At 44.6% G+C, this 17,409-nt stretch overlaps 1 protein-coding gene across 1 annotated transcript in view; it reads right to left on the reverse strand.

Moving 5' to 3' along the window:
• Nucleotides 1–6,311: 6,311 nt before the first annotated feature.
• Nucleotides 6,312–17,409, reverse strand: part of LOC132823334 (dedicator of cytokinesis protein 2-like) — a 717,727-nt gene continuing 706,629 nt past the window's right edge. The window contains exons 49-52 of the mRNA XM_060837030.1: nucleotides 16,647–16,827; nucleotides 14,971–15,088; nucleotides 12,053–12,213; nucleotides 6,312–6,909 (exon numbers count right to left, since the gene is read on the reverse strand). Of these exons, the coding sequence (XP_060693013.1) occupies nucleotides 6,877–6,909; nucleotides 12,053–12,213; nucleotides 14,971–15,088; nucleotides 16,647–16,827 (493 nt within the window). The 3' untranslated portion in view covers nucleotides 6,312–6,876. The remainder of the gene's footprint in view (nucleotides 6,910–12,052; nucleotides 12,214–14,970; nucleotides 15,089–16,646; nucleotides 16,828–17,409) is intronic.

Raw genomic sequence — 17,409 nt, forward strand, 5'->3', positions numbered from 1 at the left:
ATGATGAGAACTCCCAAAGCAACTCCCTCCCAACTGTATCCCATTGTGCCACCACCTCTGCTGATGGTGATGATAGTGTCTGGGAATATTGTCTGTAAGGTATGATTCTGTGAGTAGTACTATGCCAGGCTGTTGTTTGACTAGTCTGTGAGACAGCTCTCCCAGTTTTGACATGGGCTAGTAAGGAGGACCCTATAGGGTCAACAGGGCTGTTTCTGCCATTGTCTTTTGTGGTGGCTAGTTCAATGCCAGGTGATCTGTCCAGTACAATTTCTTTAAGAGATTGTAGCAATTGATACAACTGAATGTTGTACTAGAAATATACTAGCAATGGTTTGCTAGGCCATTTCAGGGGTCCCATTGCTGTGGGTCTGGAGTTACATGTAGGCCAGACCAGGTCAGGATGGTAGATTTCCTTCCTTGAAGGACATTAGTGAACCAGGTGGGTCTTTCCGATAACTGATAGTGATTTCATAATTCCAGACGTTTTTTAAATTGAATTCAAATTCCACCATCTACCATGGCAGGATTTGAACATGGGGACCCAGAACATTAGCTGAGTCACTTGATTAGTAGCCTAGCCTTAATACCACCAGCCCACCACCTCCCTTAGGAATGCCCCCTGGTTTTAAACATTTCAACTCTGGGGAAAGGATTCTGACCATCAACCCTATCTATGCCTCTCATAATTTTATAAACTTCCATCAGGTCTCCCCTCAGTCTCCGCCACTCCAGAGAAAATAACCCGAGTTTTTCTAGCCTTGCCCTGTAGCTCATACCCTCTAATCCAGGCAGCATCCTGGTAAATCTCTACTGCACCCTCTAATGTGGCGACCAGAACCGAATGCAAAACTAAGTGTGGTTCAGCCAAGGTGTTATAAAGTTGTAACATGACATCCTGACTCTTGTACTCAATTCCCCAATCAATAAAGACAAGCATGCTATATGCTTTCTTCACCACCCGAGTACCTACTCCAGTACCAGCAACACCCTGGTAAATCTTTCCTGAACCTTTTCCAATTTGATAATTTCCTTCCTATAAGAAGGTAACCAGAACTGTACACAGTACCTTCAGAAGAGGCCTCACCAACATCCTGTGCAGCCTCAACATGATGTCCTAACTCCTATACTCAAAGGTCTAAACAATGAAGGCAAGCATGCTAATTACCTTTTTAGCTATCCTGCCTACCATAGATGCAACTTTCGAAGAACAATGTGCCTGAACACACTACCCAGAGCCCTACCATTAACTGGTTAAGTCCTGTGCTTGTTTAATTTACCAAAATACAATACCTTGCATTTATCCAAATTAAACTCCATTGGCCCATTGGCCCAATTGGCCCTTTGTACTCTTAGGTAGCCATCTTCACTGTCCACCACGCCACCAATTTTGGTCTCATCCACAAACTTATCAATTCTCATCCAAATTGTTCTTATAACTGAAAACAAAAGTGAATCCAGCACCAATCCCTGTGTCCAGTATGAGAAACAACCCTCTACCACCATCCTCTGCCTCACACTGTCAAGCAAATTTTGTAACGAATTGGCAAACTCTCCCTAAATCCCCCGTGATCACACTTCACAAATCAGTCTACTGCGTAGAACCTTGTTAAAGGCTTTGCCAACACCTATGTCGACAATGTCTGCTGCTCTTCTCTCATCAATCTTTTTGTTTACAACCTCAAAAATACTCAGTCAAGTTTTGTTGATGAGGCAGGATACAAATATAAAGAGGGGAATAGGAATGGGAGGCAGTATGGTGGGGAGAAAAGGGAGGGTGGACATGAGGTGATCAATTGCAAGGATAGAAGGTTTTTCTTTGAGGTGATAATGGCAGATTGGAAAGAGAGGGGCCCAGAAGCTGTGGAGAAATGCCTATTAATAATATCAGCAAACTTGGGAAGCAGGAAGGGGAGCTTGATGGCCATAGTTTTATGGGAAGAGAATTGAGGAAACAGGAATTAAATTTTAGTGACACTGGGAACCCAAAGAGTCACAGAGTTGCACAGCATGGAAATAATGTTTCTGTCCAACTCATTCATGCTGACCACATATTCTAAATTAATCTAGTCCCATTTACCAGCACTTGACCCATATCCCTCTAAATGTTTCCTATTCATTTACCTGTCCAGCCTTTTAAATGCTGTAATTGTACCAGCCTCCATCATTTTCTCTGGCAGCTCATTCCATACAGACACCACCCTCTGTGTGAAAAGGCTACCCCAAGGTCCCTTTTATATCTTTTTCCTCTTACCTTAAACCTATGCCCTCTAGTTCTGGACCCCCCTACCCTTAGAAAAAAGACCTTGGTTATTCATCCTATCCATGTCCCTCATGATTTTACAAACCTGTATACAGTCACCTCCCCAGCCTGTGACACTCCAGGGAAAACAGCCCCAGTCTATTCAGCCTCTCACTATTGGTCAAACCCTCCAATCCCGGCAACATCCTTGTAAATGTTTACTGCACCCTTGCAAGTTCAACAACATCCTTTCCATAGCAGGGAGACCAGAAATGCATGCAGTACCCCAAATGTGGCTTAACCAATGCCCTGTACAGCCGCAACATGACCTCCCAAATCCTATACTCAATGCACTGACTAATAAAGGCAAGTGTGCCAAAGGCCTTCTTCACTACCCTGACAACCTGTGACTCCACCTTCAAGGAAGCAATGAACCTCTGTGAAGGTCTCTTTGCTTGGCAGCACTGCCCAGGACCTGACCATTAAGTGTATGAAATCCTGCCCTGATCTGCCTTTCCAAAATGCAGCACCTCATATTTAGAGGGAGAGGGATGAAGAACAAAAACCAGAGAATGATACAAATTTCAGAGGAAGAGATATGCATGGCAAGAGTACAGGGTGAGAAAGTCTTGATTTTAGTCCATCAGCCCCTTGAATGTGTTATTAGGGGGTAAGAGCAGAGGACACCATAGAAGATGGAATGGAGCTGAAGAAGACAATTTGCAGCAGAAAACAAATATTCAGGTTGGACTCCAGGATCATTCTGGAATGACGCACAGGATTGGTCATTGACAGTAAGACCCAATAAAGCATTATCTGGTCCAGCCAGATTTGGGTGATCACTGAATTAGTTGTCCTCTGTCAAAGCTAGTGGGTTTTGACGCTATGGAATGGAAATGGAGACTATACCAGATGGAACTAACAGGGTGAGACAGAGTACCCTAATAATTTTAATTTTGGCAAGGTGCAGAAATGTCATGATGAATGGAGAGTTAAAGAGAATTGGGATTTTGAACATTTGATATAAGCTAATTGGAAGAGAGTTTGTTCAGGAACAGACAAAGAAAGAAGTAGGATAATAAATAAAAAGGGGACTGTGAGTGGCAAATGATTGAAAGTAGTGATTAGACTTGGCCTGATCTGTAATTATTCACATGATGTGGAAAGCTCAATGGGATTGCCATGAATATGGGTTGCAAGGAGACCTTCACAGAGGTTCATTGCTTCCTTGAAGGTACACGGAAAGCCAGATAAAGGTAGTGAATTCAGCGGAGAGAGAACATGAGGTCAGATCACGACTGAAGTCACATCGGGTAAGATGTTGCTTAGTGCAGAGGCTGAGAGAGGAACGCAATGAAGATATCTCAGTGAGAATATGTTTATGCTACTTCAGTACGTGTTAGAGGCCTAAGAGGTGGTGGGTTGTCACAATATGAAAAAGGTGGAGAAAGTACCAGAAGAATAAGCGGAAATAAATTAAGGTATTGTTTTGGTGATGAAAGACACACCAATGGAAGTCTATATGGAACTAAATCGTAGAGTTATAGCCAGGTGGTGTGTCGCATGTTAGGGGAGAGATGTCACCACCCCTCAACCAGATTTCCATTGAAACTATCATGACAATAAGATAAAATAAGCTCATGGATGGCAAGTGAATAGACCTTGAAGACAGAGGTGAGGAGGGAACAAGTAGTATTAAGAACGTTCTAACTGGAAGAGTCTGCCATGTGGGCACTGGCAAAGGTGCCATAGAGCCACATAGTAAGAAAACAGGTCGTTCCAACCAGTCCACGGCAATCATGTTCCCAAACTAAACCAGTCCCACCTGCCTGCTCCCTCCAAACATTTCTTATTTGTGTACCTTATCTAAATGTCTTTTAAACATTGTAGCTGTTCTCACATCCTGTGGAAGTTCATTCCATTCACGTACCACTCTCTGTGTAGAAAAAAAGCCCCCCATGTCTTTTTTAAATCTTTCTCCGCTCCCCTTTAAAAAATGCCCCCTGGTCTCGAAATCCCCCACATTAGGGAAAAGACACTTGCCATTCACCTTATCTGTGCCCCTCATGATTGGAAAGAGAGGGGCCCAGAAGCTGTGGAGAAATGTCTATTAATAATATCAGCAAACTTGGGAAGCAGGAAGGGGAGCTTGATGGCCATAGTTTTATGGGAAGAGAATCGAGGAAACAGGAATTGAATTTTAGTGACACAGGGAACCCGAAGAGTCAGAGTTGCACAGCATGGAAGTAATGTTTCAGTCCAACTCATTCATGCCGACACATATTCTAAATTAATCTAGTCCCATTTGCCAGCACTCGGCCCATATCCCTCTAAATGCTTCCTATTCATTCACCTGTCCAGATGCCTTTTAAATGTTGTGATTGTACCAGCCTCCATAATTTTCTCTGGCAGCTCATTTCATACACGCACCACCCTCTGTTTGAAAAGGTTACCCCAAGGTCCCTTTCATAACTTTTTCCTCTTACCTTAAACCTATGCCCTCTAGTTCTGGACTCCCCTACCCTTGGAAAAAGACCTTGGTTATTCATCCTATCCATGTCCCTCATGATTTAATAAACCTCTATAAGGTCATGATGGGTCAAGAGGACAGGGTATCTGAGGCTGTTACTCAACAGCAAGGATCATGGATGTTGGACATCATAGTATAAAAGAGCTTGAGGTTAGGCACTGGGAGATACGTTGGTAGGAAGCATATGAGTGATGCTTTTTAAAACTCCAATTGCAAATGCAATGAGAAAGTCTTTCCACCGTGCCAACTATGTGTCAGGAAACATCCACTTTCATTTTGGTGTCACCTGGCTTAACTCCAGAAGAGCCCTGCCACCAATCCCATTCCTCCTGACCCTGGTCATGGTGAGGCAGCTCCCGTAAAATGTCCTGATTTTTGACTGTGGAAAGATGATCCAGGTCATTACTGAGATGCCTGGAGACCTTAGTGGTGCTACGTTTGGATTGTACTGCCCCAGACAAAGAGCCAAGAGCAACACAGTTCCAGCAAAGTACATGTGGCTGCGATTCTCCTCCTCGGATAAGGGAATCCCTGCCTTTCCCTGTTGCTTGCTATCTCAGATGGGTATCCGTGTGAAATGATATTCCCAGGATTCCCCCTTCTGCAGGATTTAAAGAGTTAACTTAAAAAGACAACTTGCATAAACCCAGACTTGCATTCTGTTAATATTAAATCTCAAGAGGTTATCTCATCAAGGTGTTTAAAAATGTTAAAATAATTTGATAAAATAGATTGAAAAGAAACAATTTCCTCTGTTAAGATCATTGAGAACAAAGGAGCATACCAAATAAGGCCATTGGGGAGGGAAATTGAGAAGTATTGCTTCTCACAATGGCTGGGGAAATTCTGAATTCTCTTGCCTTTACACTGGAAAGTGCTATCACACACAACCAGTGGCTTTTTATCTACCACCAATTCGCCTGTAAGCTCTCTTTCCTGAAGACTGTGGGAGTTGGAAGTCAATCAACAGCTGAAGGCTGAGATTGGCCAGATTTTTGTTTGCGAAGACAATCAACAATATGGAGCAAAGCTCTACCAGTGGAGATGGAAGTATAACCCAAAGGTCAAAGGGGCTGAATGGCTTCATTTGTCATGATGCACCATGAGACGGCTAGCTGCCTGGCCTGATTATTGAGTTGGCTGAACAGGGGCTTATGATGAGAGAGGAAAAATTTAAAAGGGGCAACTCTCTCACTCAGAGGGTGGTGCTTGTATGGAATGAGCTGCCAGAGGAAGTGGTGGAGGCTGGCGCATTTAAAAGGCATCTGGATGGGTATATGGATAGGAAGGGTTTAGAGGAATATGGGCCAAGTGCTGAAAAATAAGACTAGACTAGGTTAGGATGTCTGGTTGGCATGGACGAGGTGGACCAAAGGATCTGTTACCGTGCTATACATCTCTATGACTCTATGACACAGATGTAACTTTCCCAAAATCAGATGCAGTGATGTTGCAAAAATCCTTATCCATCTCCCAAATTAAAACTCAGAGAGACAAAGGCTACAAAAATATCAGCACATCCTTAATCTGATGGTATCATTTTATTCAGTTCATTGCAAAATATCAACATCGGCAATTTCTGGACTCAGAAGTGAACGTCAAGAAATCACATTGAGACTTCACCCTTCACAATCCAAGAGCTGGAGGAGGTCATTCTTTGTGTAAATGAGCAAGCCCTCTCACCCTGCTGCCAGCTTCTGGAGAATGAAGGCTATTTGGAGAGGTCAAAATATGCAGAATGGTTCAGCAATTAATCTTGCAAATTTGAGTTCAGCAGAACCAGTCTTAGGGAAAACTAGGGTTTGAAAAACAAAAGTAGCGTCCTTTGAGTCACAAGAAGTGTGTGTGTGTGTGTGTGTGTGTGTGCGTGCGCGTTTGTGTTTGTATGTGTGTGTGGGTGTGTGAGAGAGAGTCTGTCTGTGTGTGGATGTGTTTGTGTGTGTCTGTCTGTCTACGTGTGTGTGCGCTGATAAAGTATTGGAGGGTTACTGTTTGCAGTGCTGTGATTGAGGAAGACCTCCCCTGACATCTTCAGCTCTCGGAGCTGTGCTCTCTACTCCGACGACCCTCCACTGAGTTTGACGAAGGAGAGCTTCTCTCCAGGCTACTTGCCATCCTCACCGCTCTTAGATGTCAGCTGTAAGACAGGGGAGATAAAAAGAAAGCCTGTTGTCAGACTTCTGATGGAATGACAAAGACAACAATTTTGATTCCAAATTTACAACATCTCCTCAACACCATTAGAAATCAAACAAAAGAGCCAAGGCCAAGACTCTGGCGATTACAGAGAATCTAACACCCAGAAACAGAGCTCATGCTGCCTCACAGTGCCAGGGACTCCAGTTCAATCCCAGCCTCAGGTAACTGTGTGGAGTTTGTACATTCTCCATATGTCTGTGTGGGTTTCCTCAGGGTGCTGCGGTTTCCCTGCACAGTCCAAAGATGTGCAGTATTATGGGGTGGGTCTAGGCAAGATGCTCTTTGGTGGGTAAGTGGGCTGAGTGGCCTTCTTCTGCACTCTATGGATTCCATTATATGAGAAAGGTCATTTATAGCCAGCAGGATTGTATTCCACATGACCGTCCTCTAAATATTCCTGCCCGCCTTTCCTCCTGAATCCCTTAATGCCCTTGCTCTGCGTGCATTCACCTGCACCATTCTCTACATGCATTAGTGCTATCTGCTTCAAGCATCAGAACTGTCGGGATCTATCCTGCATTGGTCATACTCCCACACGAGCACAGTGGGAAATCCTGTGACAGGACTTTGCCACATTTGGGGGGATGGGAGGACCCGAACAGTGCACCTCCCATGTTTGTCACTACACAGCTGGAAGTAGTGTTCATATAGATGTCAGGGAGGAAGAGGAGGAGGAACGTCGATGGCAGGGAACTGCCAAGCCTTTCCTTGAGGAGCATGTTTGCTCCTGCAGGTCCAGCAGGAGACCTAAAACAAAATGGCGAAATCAAGGAACAGTCTATTCTGATATAACACGATAGTTCTGTTCCCATGTGATCCCACTTTATAAGAAAATCACGTCATAGCAGCACCATTTAAACCGATGGGGCTGGAATCGCGTGATAGCCAACACAGGTACGGGAAGTTCATGTTCCACAAATAATGGTCCAGATGCATTGTAGCCATGCTGCATTGAAGAAACCTGCGTTATTGCAGAACCAACTGTGAATGCTTTTCCTGGGGATTTCGTGGCCTCATTCATGTTTGCCATGAGTTTGGTCTGTCAGGGTAAACATGATTTCTTCCTGGAGTTCAAACATCAGAACCTTGTGCCTTATGCATTGTTAATACTCTCGGTCTTTTGTGAAGCCCCACTTGCCTGTTCAAGGCAAGTTAAAATTCCAAACCATAGGAAAACAATGGGCCAGTTGTTGTGGTCCCTTTAACAGCCTGTGTCTGTCAGACAGGCAGGGTTGGCAATGTCCCATGGAGAGAGAGAGAGGCATGGTGCTGATTTAGGCTTTTCCTGAAGTGTGTGTGGTTGTGTGCTTATTGACAGAGTCCTGGCTGTGAAATGGCCTGGACACGCTCAGACTCGTGCCACCAAAACAGGACTCTTCCTGGCTCCCTGTCAGCCCGACTCCGGGCAGAGTTGGCTTCGAGCTTGGCACGCAGCCTTGTCTCTGAGCTCAGCCTTGACAGCGGGTCAAATGAAGTACAAGAACAACAGGCACCACTCCAGTGCTAACACTGAGTCCAACGATCATGCTGATTTGGTTGGTTAACTCTGGTGAGCATCATCTGGAAATTGCCAATTAATCTCCTCAGCAGTCAACCTTTAGAAGTTACTTTCCTTATCTCATTCTGCTTTGTCCTCTGCCACCCTCACGGTCAATGTGAACTGGACAATGTTGTGCCTAATCTGACCATTGCACACTAGATATCGATCATAAGCCAGAGCCCTGGTCAATTTTCTCCATTGAAAGATACTGAATTGCAACATCCCTAACACCTGATGTGAAATTAGTTAACCAAATACAGATTAGGGGTTTCAATTTTGGGCACTGTTGCTCGGTAAGAGTATGTTAACCCCAGAGGAGTACAGAATAGATTTATCAGAATCTTGAAGGACAAAATCTTTGGGGCAGCATGGTGGCTCAGTGGTTAGCACTGCTGCCTCACTGGGCCAGGGACCTGGGTTTGATTCCACCCTTGGGTGACTGTTTGTGTGGAGTTTGCACATTCTCCCCATGTCTGCTTGGGTTGCTTCTGGGTACTCCAGTTTCCTCCCACAGTCCAAAGATGTGCAAGTTAGGTGAATTGGCCATGCCAAATTGTTCATAATGTTCAGGGATGTGTAGGCTAGGTGCATGAGTCAGGGATAAGTATAGGATAACATGGTAGGGCAATGGGTCTGGGTGGGTTACTCATCAGAGGGTGGATGTGGACTTGTTGGGCTGAAGGACCTGTTTTCACACTGTATGGATTCTACGAAATCTACTAGCTTTGGAAAGTAATCAAGGGCTGGTGCCTCTGGTGTCTGATGTTCACATGTGGGGGTAATCTTATACAAGTGGGTAATAAAAAGTGCGTCTACATTCACTGATGGACAGCTCTATAGGGTACTGCTGAACAGCAAAAGGTGAGTATAAGGCAGCCTCAAAATTGAAGCGCTCTGAAGAGACTGTAATAGGTTCAGGGCACTGCTGCAGCAATCAAAACATTAGGGTCAGACCCTCTTCCTGTATGATGTTTTGATTGTTTCAGCCGTGTGGCACTGCTGTAGAGGCATGGACAGCAAGCCTTGACCTCAGGGCATCTCCACATTTATCCTGGACTCCGGATTCAGTGGTGGGCTCCCATCTGGTAGTGTGGATGAAATGAGCTTTAAGTTCTGTCTTGATTGGTTTACCTACAGTTGGGGAGTGGATTGTTGAATCTCGTGAGAAACTGTCCCCTCTTTTAGAGGTGGGACAGCAATGGAGAGCGCTCATGATGGGATTTTATCCCATTTGCCCAACACCCGCCCACCAGCACCTCCAGTTGACTCCTAAAATTAGAATTACATTATGAGAGCAAGCCGCATAAATGTGGCTTATATTCCTTCGAGTCTAGAAAACAGGCTGTGATCTCATTGAGGAATTTGAAATGATAAAGGGATTAAATAAAGGAGAGAGAGAGAAGCTATGGTGAGGGAATCCACATTAACCTGTGTTTTGAGGAAGGGTCAATCCAGCCAAAACGTTACCTCTGATTTCTCCTCACGGATGCTGCTAGACCTGCTGAGCTTTTCCAGCAATTTCTGCTTTTGTTCCAAATTAGCCAAGGTCAAGTTGGAGTTAAACCATTTTGGAGTCTTATGTTGCCAATGTTGTGGGATAACAGAAATTGAAATCAACTGAGATCGATAGATTTTAGCTCAGTACAAATAATAAGGGAGATGGATCAAGGATGGGTAATTGGACGATAGGTACAAGTTGTGAGGTGACCTGATAGAAGCTTATAAAATAATGAGAGGTAGAGGTAGAGTTGGTGGTTGTTGTCTTTTCTCTAGGATGGTGGATTTCAAGGCTGGGGCGCATTTTTAAGGTGAGGGGAGAAAGATTTTAAAAAATACATCAGAGTCAAATTGTTTCCACAGAGAGTGGTTGGCGTGGGGAATCTTGACCAGATGGGCCAATGGGCTGAGAAGTGGCAGATGGAGTTTAATTCAGATAAATGTGATGTGCTGCATTTTGGGAAAGCAAATCTTAGCAGGACTTATACACTTAATCGTAAGGTCCTAGGGAGTGCTGCAAAACAAAAAGACCTTGGAGTGCAGGTTCACAGCTCCTTGAAAGTGGAGTCGCAGGTAGATAGGATAGTGAAGAAGGCTTTTGGTATGCTTTCCTTTATTGGTCAGAGCATTGAGTACAGGACTTGGGAGGTCATGTTGCAGCTGTACAGGACATTGGTTAGGCCACTGTTGGAATATTGTGTGCAATTCTGGTCTCCTTCCTATCGGAAAGATGTTGTGAAACTTGAAAGGGTTCAAAAAAGACTTCCAAGGGAGTTACCAGGTTGGAGGGTTTGAGCTACAGGGAGAGGCTGAACAGGCTGGGGCTGTTTTCCCTGGAGCATCGGAGGCTGAGGGGTGACCTTATAGAGGTTTACAAAATTATGAGGGCATGGATGGGGTAAATAGGCAAATCCTTTTCCCTGGGATCGGGGAGTCCAGAACTAGAGGCATAGGTTTAGGATGAGAGGGGAAAGATATAAAAGAGACCTAAGGGGCAACTTTTTCATGCAGAGGGTGCTACGTGTATGGAATGAGCTGCCAGAGGAAGTGGTGGAGGCTGGTACAATTGCAACATTTAAGAGGCATCTGGATGGGTATATGAATAGGAAGGGTTTGGAGGGATATGGGCCGGGTGCTGGCAGGTGGGACTAGATTGGGTTGGGATATCTGGTCAGCATGGACAGGTTGGACCGAAGGGTCTGTTTCCATGCTGTATATCTGTATCTTAGATTAGATTAGACTACTTACAGTGTGGAAACAGGCCCTTCGGCCCAACAAGTCCACACCGACCCGCCGAAGCACAACCCACCCATACCCCTACATTTACTCCTTACCTAACACTACGGGCAATTTAGCGTGGCCAATTCACCTGACCCGCACATCTTTGGACTGTGGGAGGAAACCAGAGTACCCGGAGGAAACACACGCAGACACGGGGAGAACGTGCAAACTCCACACAGTCAGTCACCTGAGTCAGGAATTGAACCCGGTCTCAGGCGCTGTGAGGCAGCAGTGCTAACCACTGTGCCACCGTGCCACCGTCTATGACTCTATGACTCTAAATGGTGGATGCAGGTACAATTACAACATTGAAAAGACATTTTGATTGGTACATGATTGGGAAAGGTTTGAAGGGATATGGGACTGGAACAGGCAGGGGGGACCAGTTTAGTTTTGAAAAATTGATTGGCATGGACTGGTCAGACCGTAGGCTGTGTTTCTGTGCTGGATGACTCTATCAGCCATAATTTAACTGAATGATGGAACAGTTTACATTTTCCCTTGGTCCTAAAGAAGCTGACGTCTTTCTGGATGCCAAGATTCACTATCACAGCCATGCCATCACCCTGAACCTCCCACCCCCACCAAGAGAGACCACCCTCCAATCCCATTGCCCTGCTGTATTATTGTGGCCTGACCTGGCTCAGCATGGAGTGAGTTTGCATGATAGCAGCAATTTGCTACCAGCTTCGATCCTCAATCGCATGTTGTCTGTAACAGAAAAGAATCCCCTCAAACTTGCTCTGAAAGATCGTAGACTCACCCGGTTCTTAAAGAACGAAGCTTTTTTACTTTTGGGGGTGCTCTTCTTCTCTCCATCATTCTCATCGAGGGAGAGCACAAACGTCGGCTGGCTCATCCTTTTCAGTGCGTTCTCATCAAGACTCTGGTCTTCACCTCCGTTCGCCACAGCAAAAATCAGAGCTGGAAAAAAAGGGATGCAACGCATTGAAGAGATCAGCCCAGGAGAAAGGGAAAGCTGTCGCAGAAATGCCCTCATTCCTGAACAAATTGTCAGCATCCGGATGGATTTAAAAACAACGTGCCGGATCAATGAAAGCAATAAAACACACCCGGAAAGACCCAGCAGCACTGTGGAGAGAAACGCTCCAGATTAAGATGACCTGACAACAAAATTGGTTTTGGGTTTGATTTCTGGTTTTCAAGCATCCACTATATTTTGCTTTTGTGTTCGTGTACATCAGGAGTATTGGTCACTTGCTGTCTAGAACTGTAGAACAACGCTGCTGTATGGCAGACCAGCCCTGGTATTTAACTGTGGCTCAATGCTTAGCACTCTTCAATTCTATTCACTCACAGGATCAGGCTGAGTCAGCATTTATCGTACACTTCGAAAAGCCCTGGACAAGGTGCTTTCTCGAACCGCTACAGTTCTTTAGAGTATACTGACTCCCACATTACTGTCTGTGAGGGATTTCCACAACTTAGACCTGGTGACACTGAAGCAATGGCGATACATTTCCAGGTCAGGTTGGTGAGCCTCAGAGACAGAAAGCTGCGAGTTCAAATCCCATTTTGGTGACTCATGCTGATACTTCAGTGTAATAGTGATGTCTTGTGGATGATATGAAACATGATCTAATTTGATCAAGAGCATAGAAACAGATAGACTTGGAGCAAGAGTGGGCTAATGCCTCTTTGAGCTAGCTCTGCTATTGACTATGGTCATGGCTCATTCTCAATATCAAGACCATTTCCTGCTTTTGCCCCATATCACTTGATGCTTTCAAAATCTAAAAAATGATCTATCGCTTTATTGAACCTATTCCATGATGTGGCCTCCGCAGTGTTCTGTGGTAGAGAATGTACAGTTTCACTACCCTTTGAATGGAAAAATGTCTCCTCATCTCAATCCTAAATGGTTCACTCCATATTCTTGAACTGTGTCCCCAGGGTCTTGTCTTCCCACCCAGGAAAAAGTCTTTAATGCATCTAGTCTGTCCAGCCCTATTAGAATTGTATATGCTTCAATCAGATCACTCCTCAGCCTTCTAAACTCGAGTGAATGTAGGCCCACTCAAAGCACTCCATCTTCATTGGATAATCCTGCGATTTCCCATAGCAGCCTAGTGAATCTCCACTACACTTTGTCAATGGCATATTCCTGATGAAGGGCTTATGCCTGAAACATCAATTCCCCTGGTCCTCAGGTGCTGCCTGACCTGCTGTGCTTTTCCAGTGTCACACTCTTGACTCTGATCTCCAGCACCTGCAGTCCTCACTTTCTCCTCTGTCTACTGCATATCCTGTCTTAGGTAGGGGGAGCGAAGCTGCAAACATTACTCCAGGTGTAATCTCACTAAGGCTCTATATGAATGCAGTAAGACATCCTGACTTCTGAAGTCAAAGCCTCCTTCATCATTTGCTTTCCTTAAGTGCTTGCTGCACCTGCCTGTCTACTTTCATTGACAGGTGTATAAGGACACCCAAATCCCTTTGTACATCCACACTACCCAATCCATCGCCATTTTAACAATATTCTTCCTTTCCATTTTTCACACCAAAACATACAACTTCACATTTTAGATTAGATTCCCTACAGTGTGGAAACAGGCCCTTCAGCCCAACAAGTCACATCGACCCTCCGAAGAGTAACCCACCCAGATCCATCTCCCCCAACTAATGCGCCTAACACTATGGGATTTAGCATGGTCAATTCACCTAACCTGCACATCTTTGGACTGTGGGAGGAAACCAGAGCACCCGGAGGAAACCCACACAGACACGGGGAGGATACGCAAACTCCACACAGACAGTCACCCGAGGCTGGAATTGAACCTGAATGCCTGGCTGTGAGGCAGCAGTGCTAACCACTGAGCCAATGTGCCACCCCAAACTGCAGATGCTGGAGATCAGAGTCGAGAGTGTGGCGCTGGAAAAGCACAGCAGTTCAGGCAGCATCCGAGGAGCAGGAGAATCGATGTGTTGGGCAGCTACCATGTGTTTGCCCACTCACCGAGCAGGTCTAAACCACCTGGAAGCCTCTTTGCATCCTCCCACAACTCACAAATCTGCCCACCTCTGTGCTGTAAGCAAACTTGGAAATGTTCCGCTTAGTTCCCTCATCCAGTTAATTTATCTATATACCGTGGCTAGCCGGCGCCTTGCAGTACCCCCCAGTAGTCACTGGTTGCCACTTGGAAAAAGACCAATTTATTCCCACTCTGTTCCCTGTCTGTCAGCCAATTTTCAATTCATGCCTGACTAACATGTATTCCTCAATGTAAGTCTTAAAAGGCGAATGTTTGAGGGTATCTGGATGGATCCAGATAGATTGGTAATGGGGTGAGAGGGGCAACTCACTGTTTAAAATGCAATCTGGCTTAGATCAGCTATTGGGTCTAACTGGGATACATCACATGAGTGGTAAGAGTTGCATGCTTCAGAAGTAAGAGATAATTTCGAACGTGTGATTCCCAAAATTCTACAGCATTGAGGAGAAGATTCCTCCTCTGGTATCTCAGTGGACTGATTGATAGAGGTTCATTCCTGTGACAAATCGTTCACAATACAACACACCAACTATCACAGAGAAGGCAAACTAAATTTGTTTCTGTTTTCTTTTCTGAACAGCAATTCCTACATGCCTAGGCTGGAGCGGACGGAGCTGAGATGTTTACTGTAATCTTAAGTAGATCCTGCAGTTTTCCCGCAAACTACCTGGGATTGTTGGCACTGATCTACTGGCAAAGCTCATCTGCTTGAGCACGGACGATGGGCGTTTCTCAGCTTGGTCTGACAGGTTGGTATCGCTCCGAAATTCCTGCTTTCTTGAGAGCTGTAAAGGACAAAAAAATAGGAAGAATCTCATGAACCGGCATAACAGGGTCGGGGAAGTATTTGCAGCCATTAAGCCAAAAAATTTTTTAAAAATTATTCAGATGATTAGCTTCAATATTAAACACGCTCAAATTCCCAACCACGGAGTTAGGTACATTGTAATTCGTTCAATGTTGTACTTTCAAATATCCCAGAGCCAGATATAGCATTGATTAGACAGAATAGTCTTTCACTACTCAAAGCATCACTCTTTGTGTGCAAAGTGTAAAATTACCTCCATACTGTCTGGTCATACACTCACATGGAATGTACAGAGAAGTTGGTAAAACTTTCTCTATACCAACACCCCAGGTTGAGTACAGCTCGGGTTGGATACAGAGTAAAACTCCCTTTACTACGTCCTGTGAAACACAACCAAGGCAGCTACAAAGTAAAGCACCCTTTATGATATCCTGTGAAACACCCTCAGGGAAGGAACAATATGCTTTGAGTACAGAGTAAAACTCCCTTTACAATGTCTCATGAAGAGCTCTCAGGGTAGGTCAGGTTAGGGTTGAATTCAGAGTGAAGCTCTTTAGATAAACGGTCAAGGTACGTCTCCAAAATAGGTGCAGCGTGGGTTGGATATGGAGGGAATCTACTTTTGTGTTGCACTAATGAGAGTCAGTTCATAAAGGTGTAGCCTTTTCATTTGAGACAGCAACCACACTGCAGCGTGAGAGTGAGACATTTGCTTTGAGTTGTGGCCAAATGCATTCCAGTAGGAACTGGTTAAGATCAAGCCAAACCCAGCTGTGTTTTTAAGCGTTGCCAGTGCTGTCCTTTTTATTTAGATGTTCGTACCCACATTATCAAAAGAGACAGCTTGAAGATATCAAACAGAGGCTGGGGAATTCTGACACTGAGGTCTCACTGGGCTTCATGCGCCACTATGAACTGTAAACGATTTATCACTAATCAGTCCCATTTGTGATTGGACATAACACTGCCTTTTCAAGCCAGCACTTTAAATTCACACGAAGATACAAGAGTTCATAAACAAAACTCTAATTAGCAAATTAAATGTAATGTTGGGGCTCAAAATCCACATTTTCATGTTGGAGCTTGAGAAGTGGTGCGTGTATGGAATGAGCTGCCAGAGGAAGTGGGGAAGACTGGTACAATTATGACATTTGAAAGGCATCTGGATGGGAATATGAATAAGAAGGGCTTAGAGGGATATGGGCCAGATTAATCTATCCCCATCCACTGGCAAATGGGGATAGATTAATTAAGGATATCTGGTCAGCATGATCGAGTTGGACTGAAGGTTTTGTTTCTGTGCCGTATATCTCTCTGAGTGCAAGTGGATGCTCAGTGATAGGGTTTGATGGCCTTGCTTTGTGACATTCTGTTTTATTGAACGGCATCAGGGATTGGTTTGTAAATATCTGAGTCAAACTGAGAACTACACATGCAGTCTTCCAAAACATCAGGAATGCCGGTATCCAGTTTAGAACCAGCTGCGCTCGTGTCAATGGGCTTTTCACTAATACATGGTTCCTTATGCTGCTTACTCGCTTGGTGTCTGAAGGCTCGGTCTTGCTGTCTGCAAACACCACGCTACTCCTCTTCTGTCTCTTCCTGTCCCTTCTTAGTTTAACCTCCCCTTCCTCTTTGAACACTCGGTCTGGAGCCTTGTCTTCAGATTTAAGGATTGGGGTCCTTGGTCTGGGGCTGTCAGGAATCACACCACCACTTGAAGCAAAACAAGGAACACTGGCGTGAGATAAACATTGAATTTATTCAGTTCCTTCTAAAAGCATAAAACAAAAACAGTCAGCATCCCGGAGATTCCACTCGATTCAGAGTTTATGAGCCACAACATAGATAACGTCTTCCAGCCTTTGATGTGGTGAACTCACACTGGCGAAAGGCACATTGAAGACACAGTATAGAATCCCTACAGTGTGGTAGCAGGCCGTAACAACTGTTACAACTTGGGGTAAACCCTCCTGCTTAATTTAAAACCAGCAACACAGAAAAGATTTATCCCGTGCAGTAATCTGTAAAACTCTGAGTGGCCAAGAACTATGTAAAGTAAAAATTAACGACTTTATTTCTTAAAGTATGACAGAGAATAATTAATGAACTATTATTTACAATTCCTTCCTCTAACCTATCTTTACCTTCCCTCCTATAATACTAGTCCAATAAAACTCCCAATTAAGATTTACAAAGCCACTTTTCTTATCTCAAAACAAGGTAGCATTTGTTCTTCTATTCGCATCTTCCTGTGTCTTTTCTTTTTCTCAGGAATTTCTTTGTCTTAGGTTTCTG

This window comes from Hemiscyllium ocellatum, chromosome 16, assembly GCF_020745735.1.
Source record: "Hemiscyllium ocellatum isolate sHemOce1 chromosome 16, sHemOce1.pat.X.cur, whole genome shotgun sequence".
In the NCBI taxonomy this organism is placed as follows: domain Eukaryota; kingdom Metazoa; phylum Chordata; class Chondrichthyes; order Orectolobiformes; family Hemiscylliidae; genus Hemiscyllium; species Hemiscyllium ocellatum.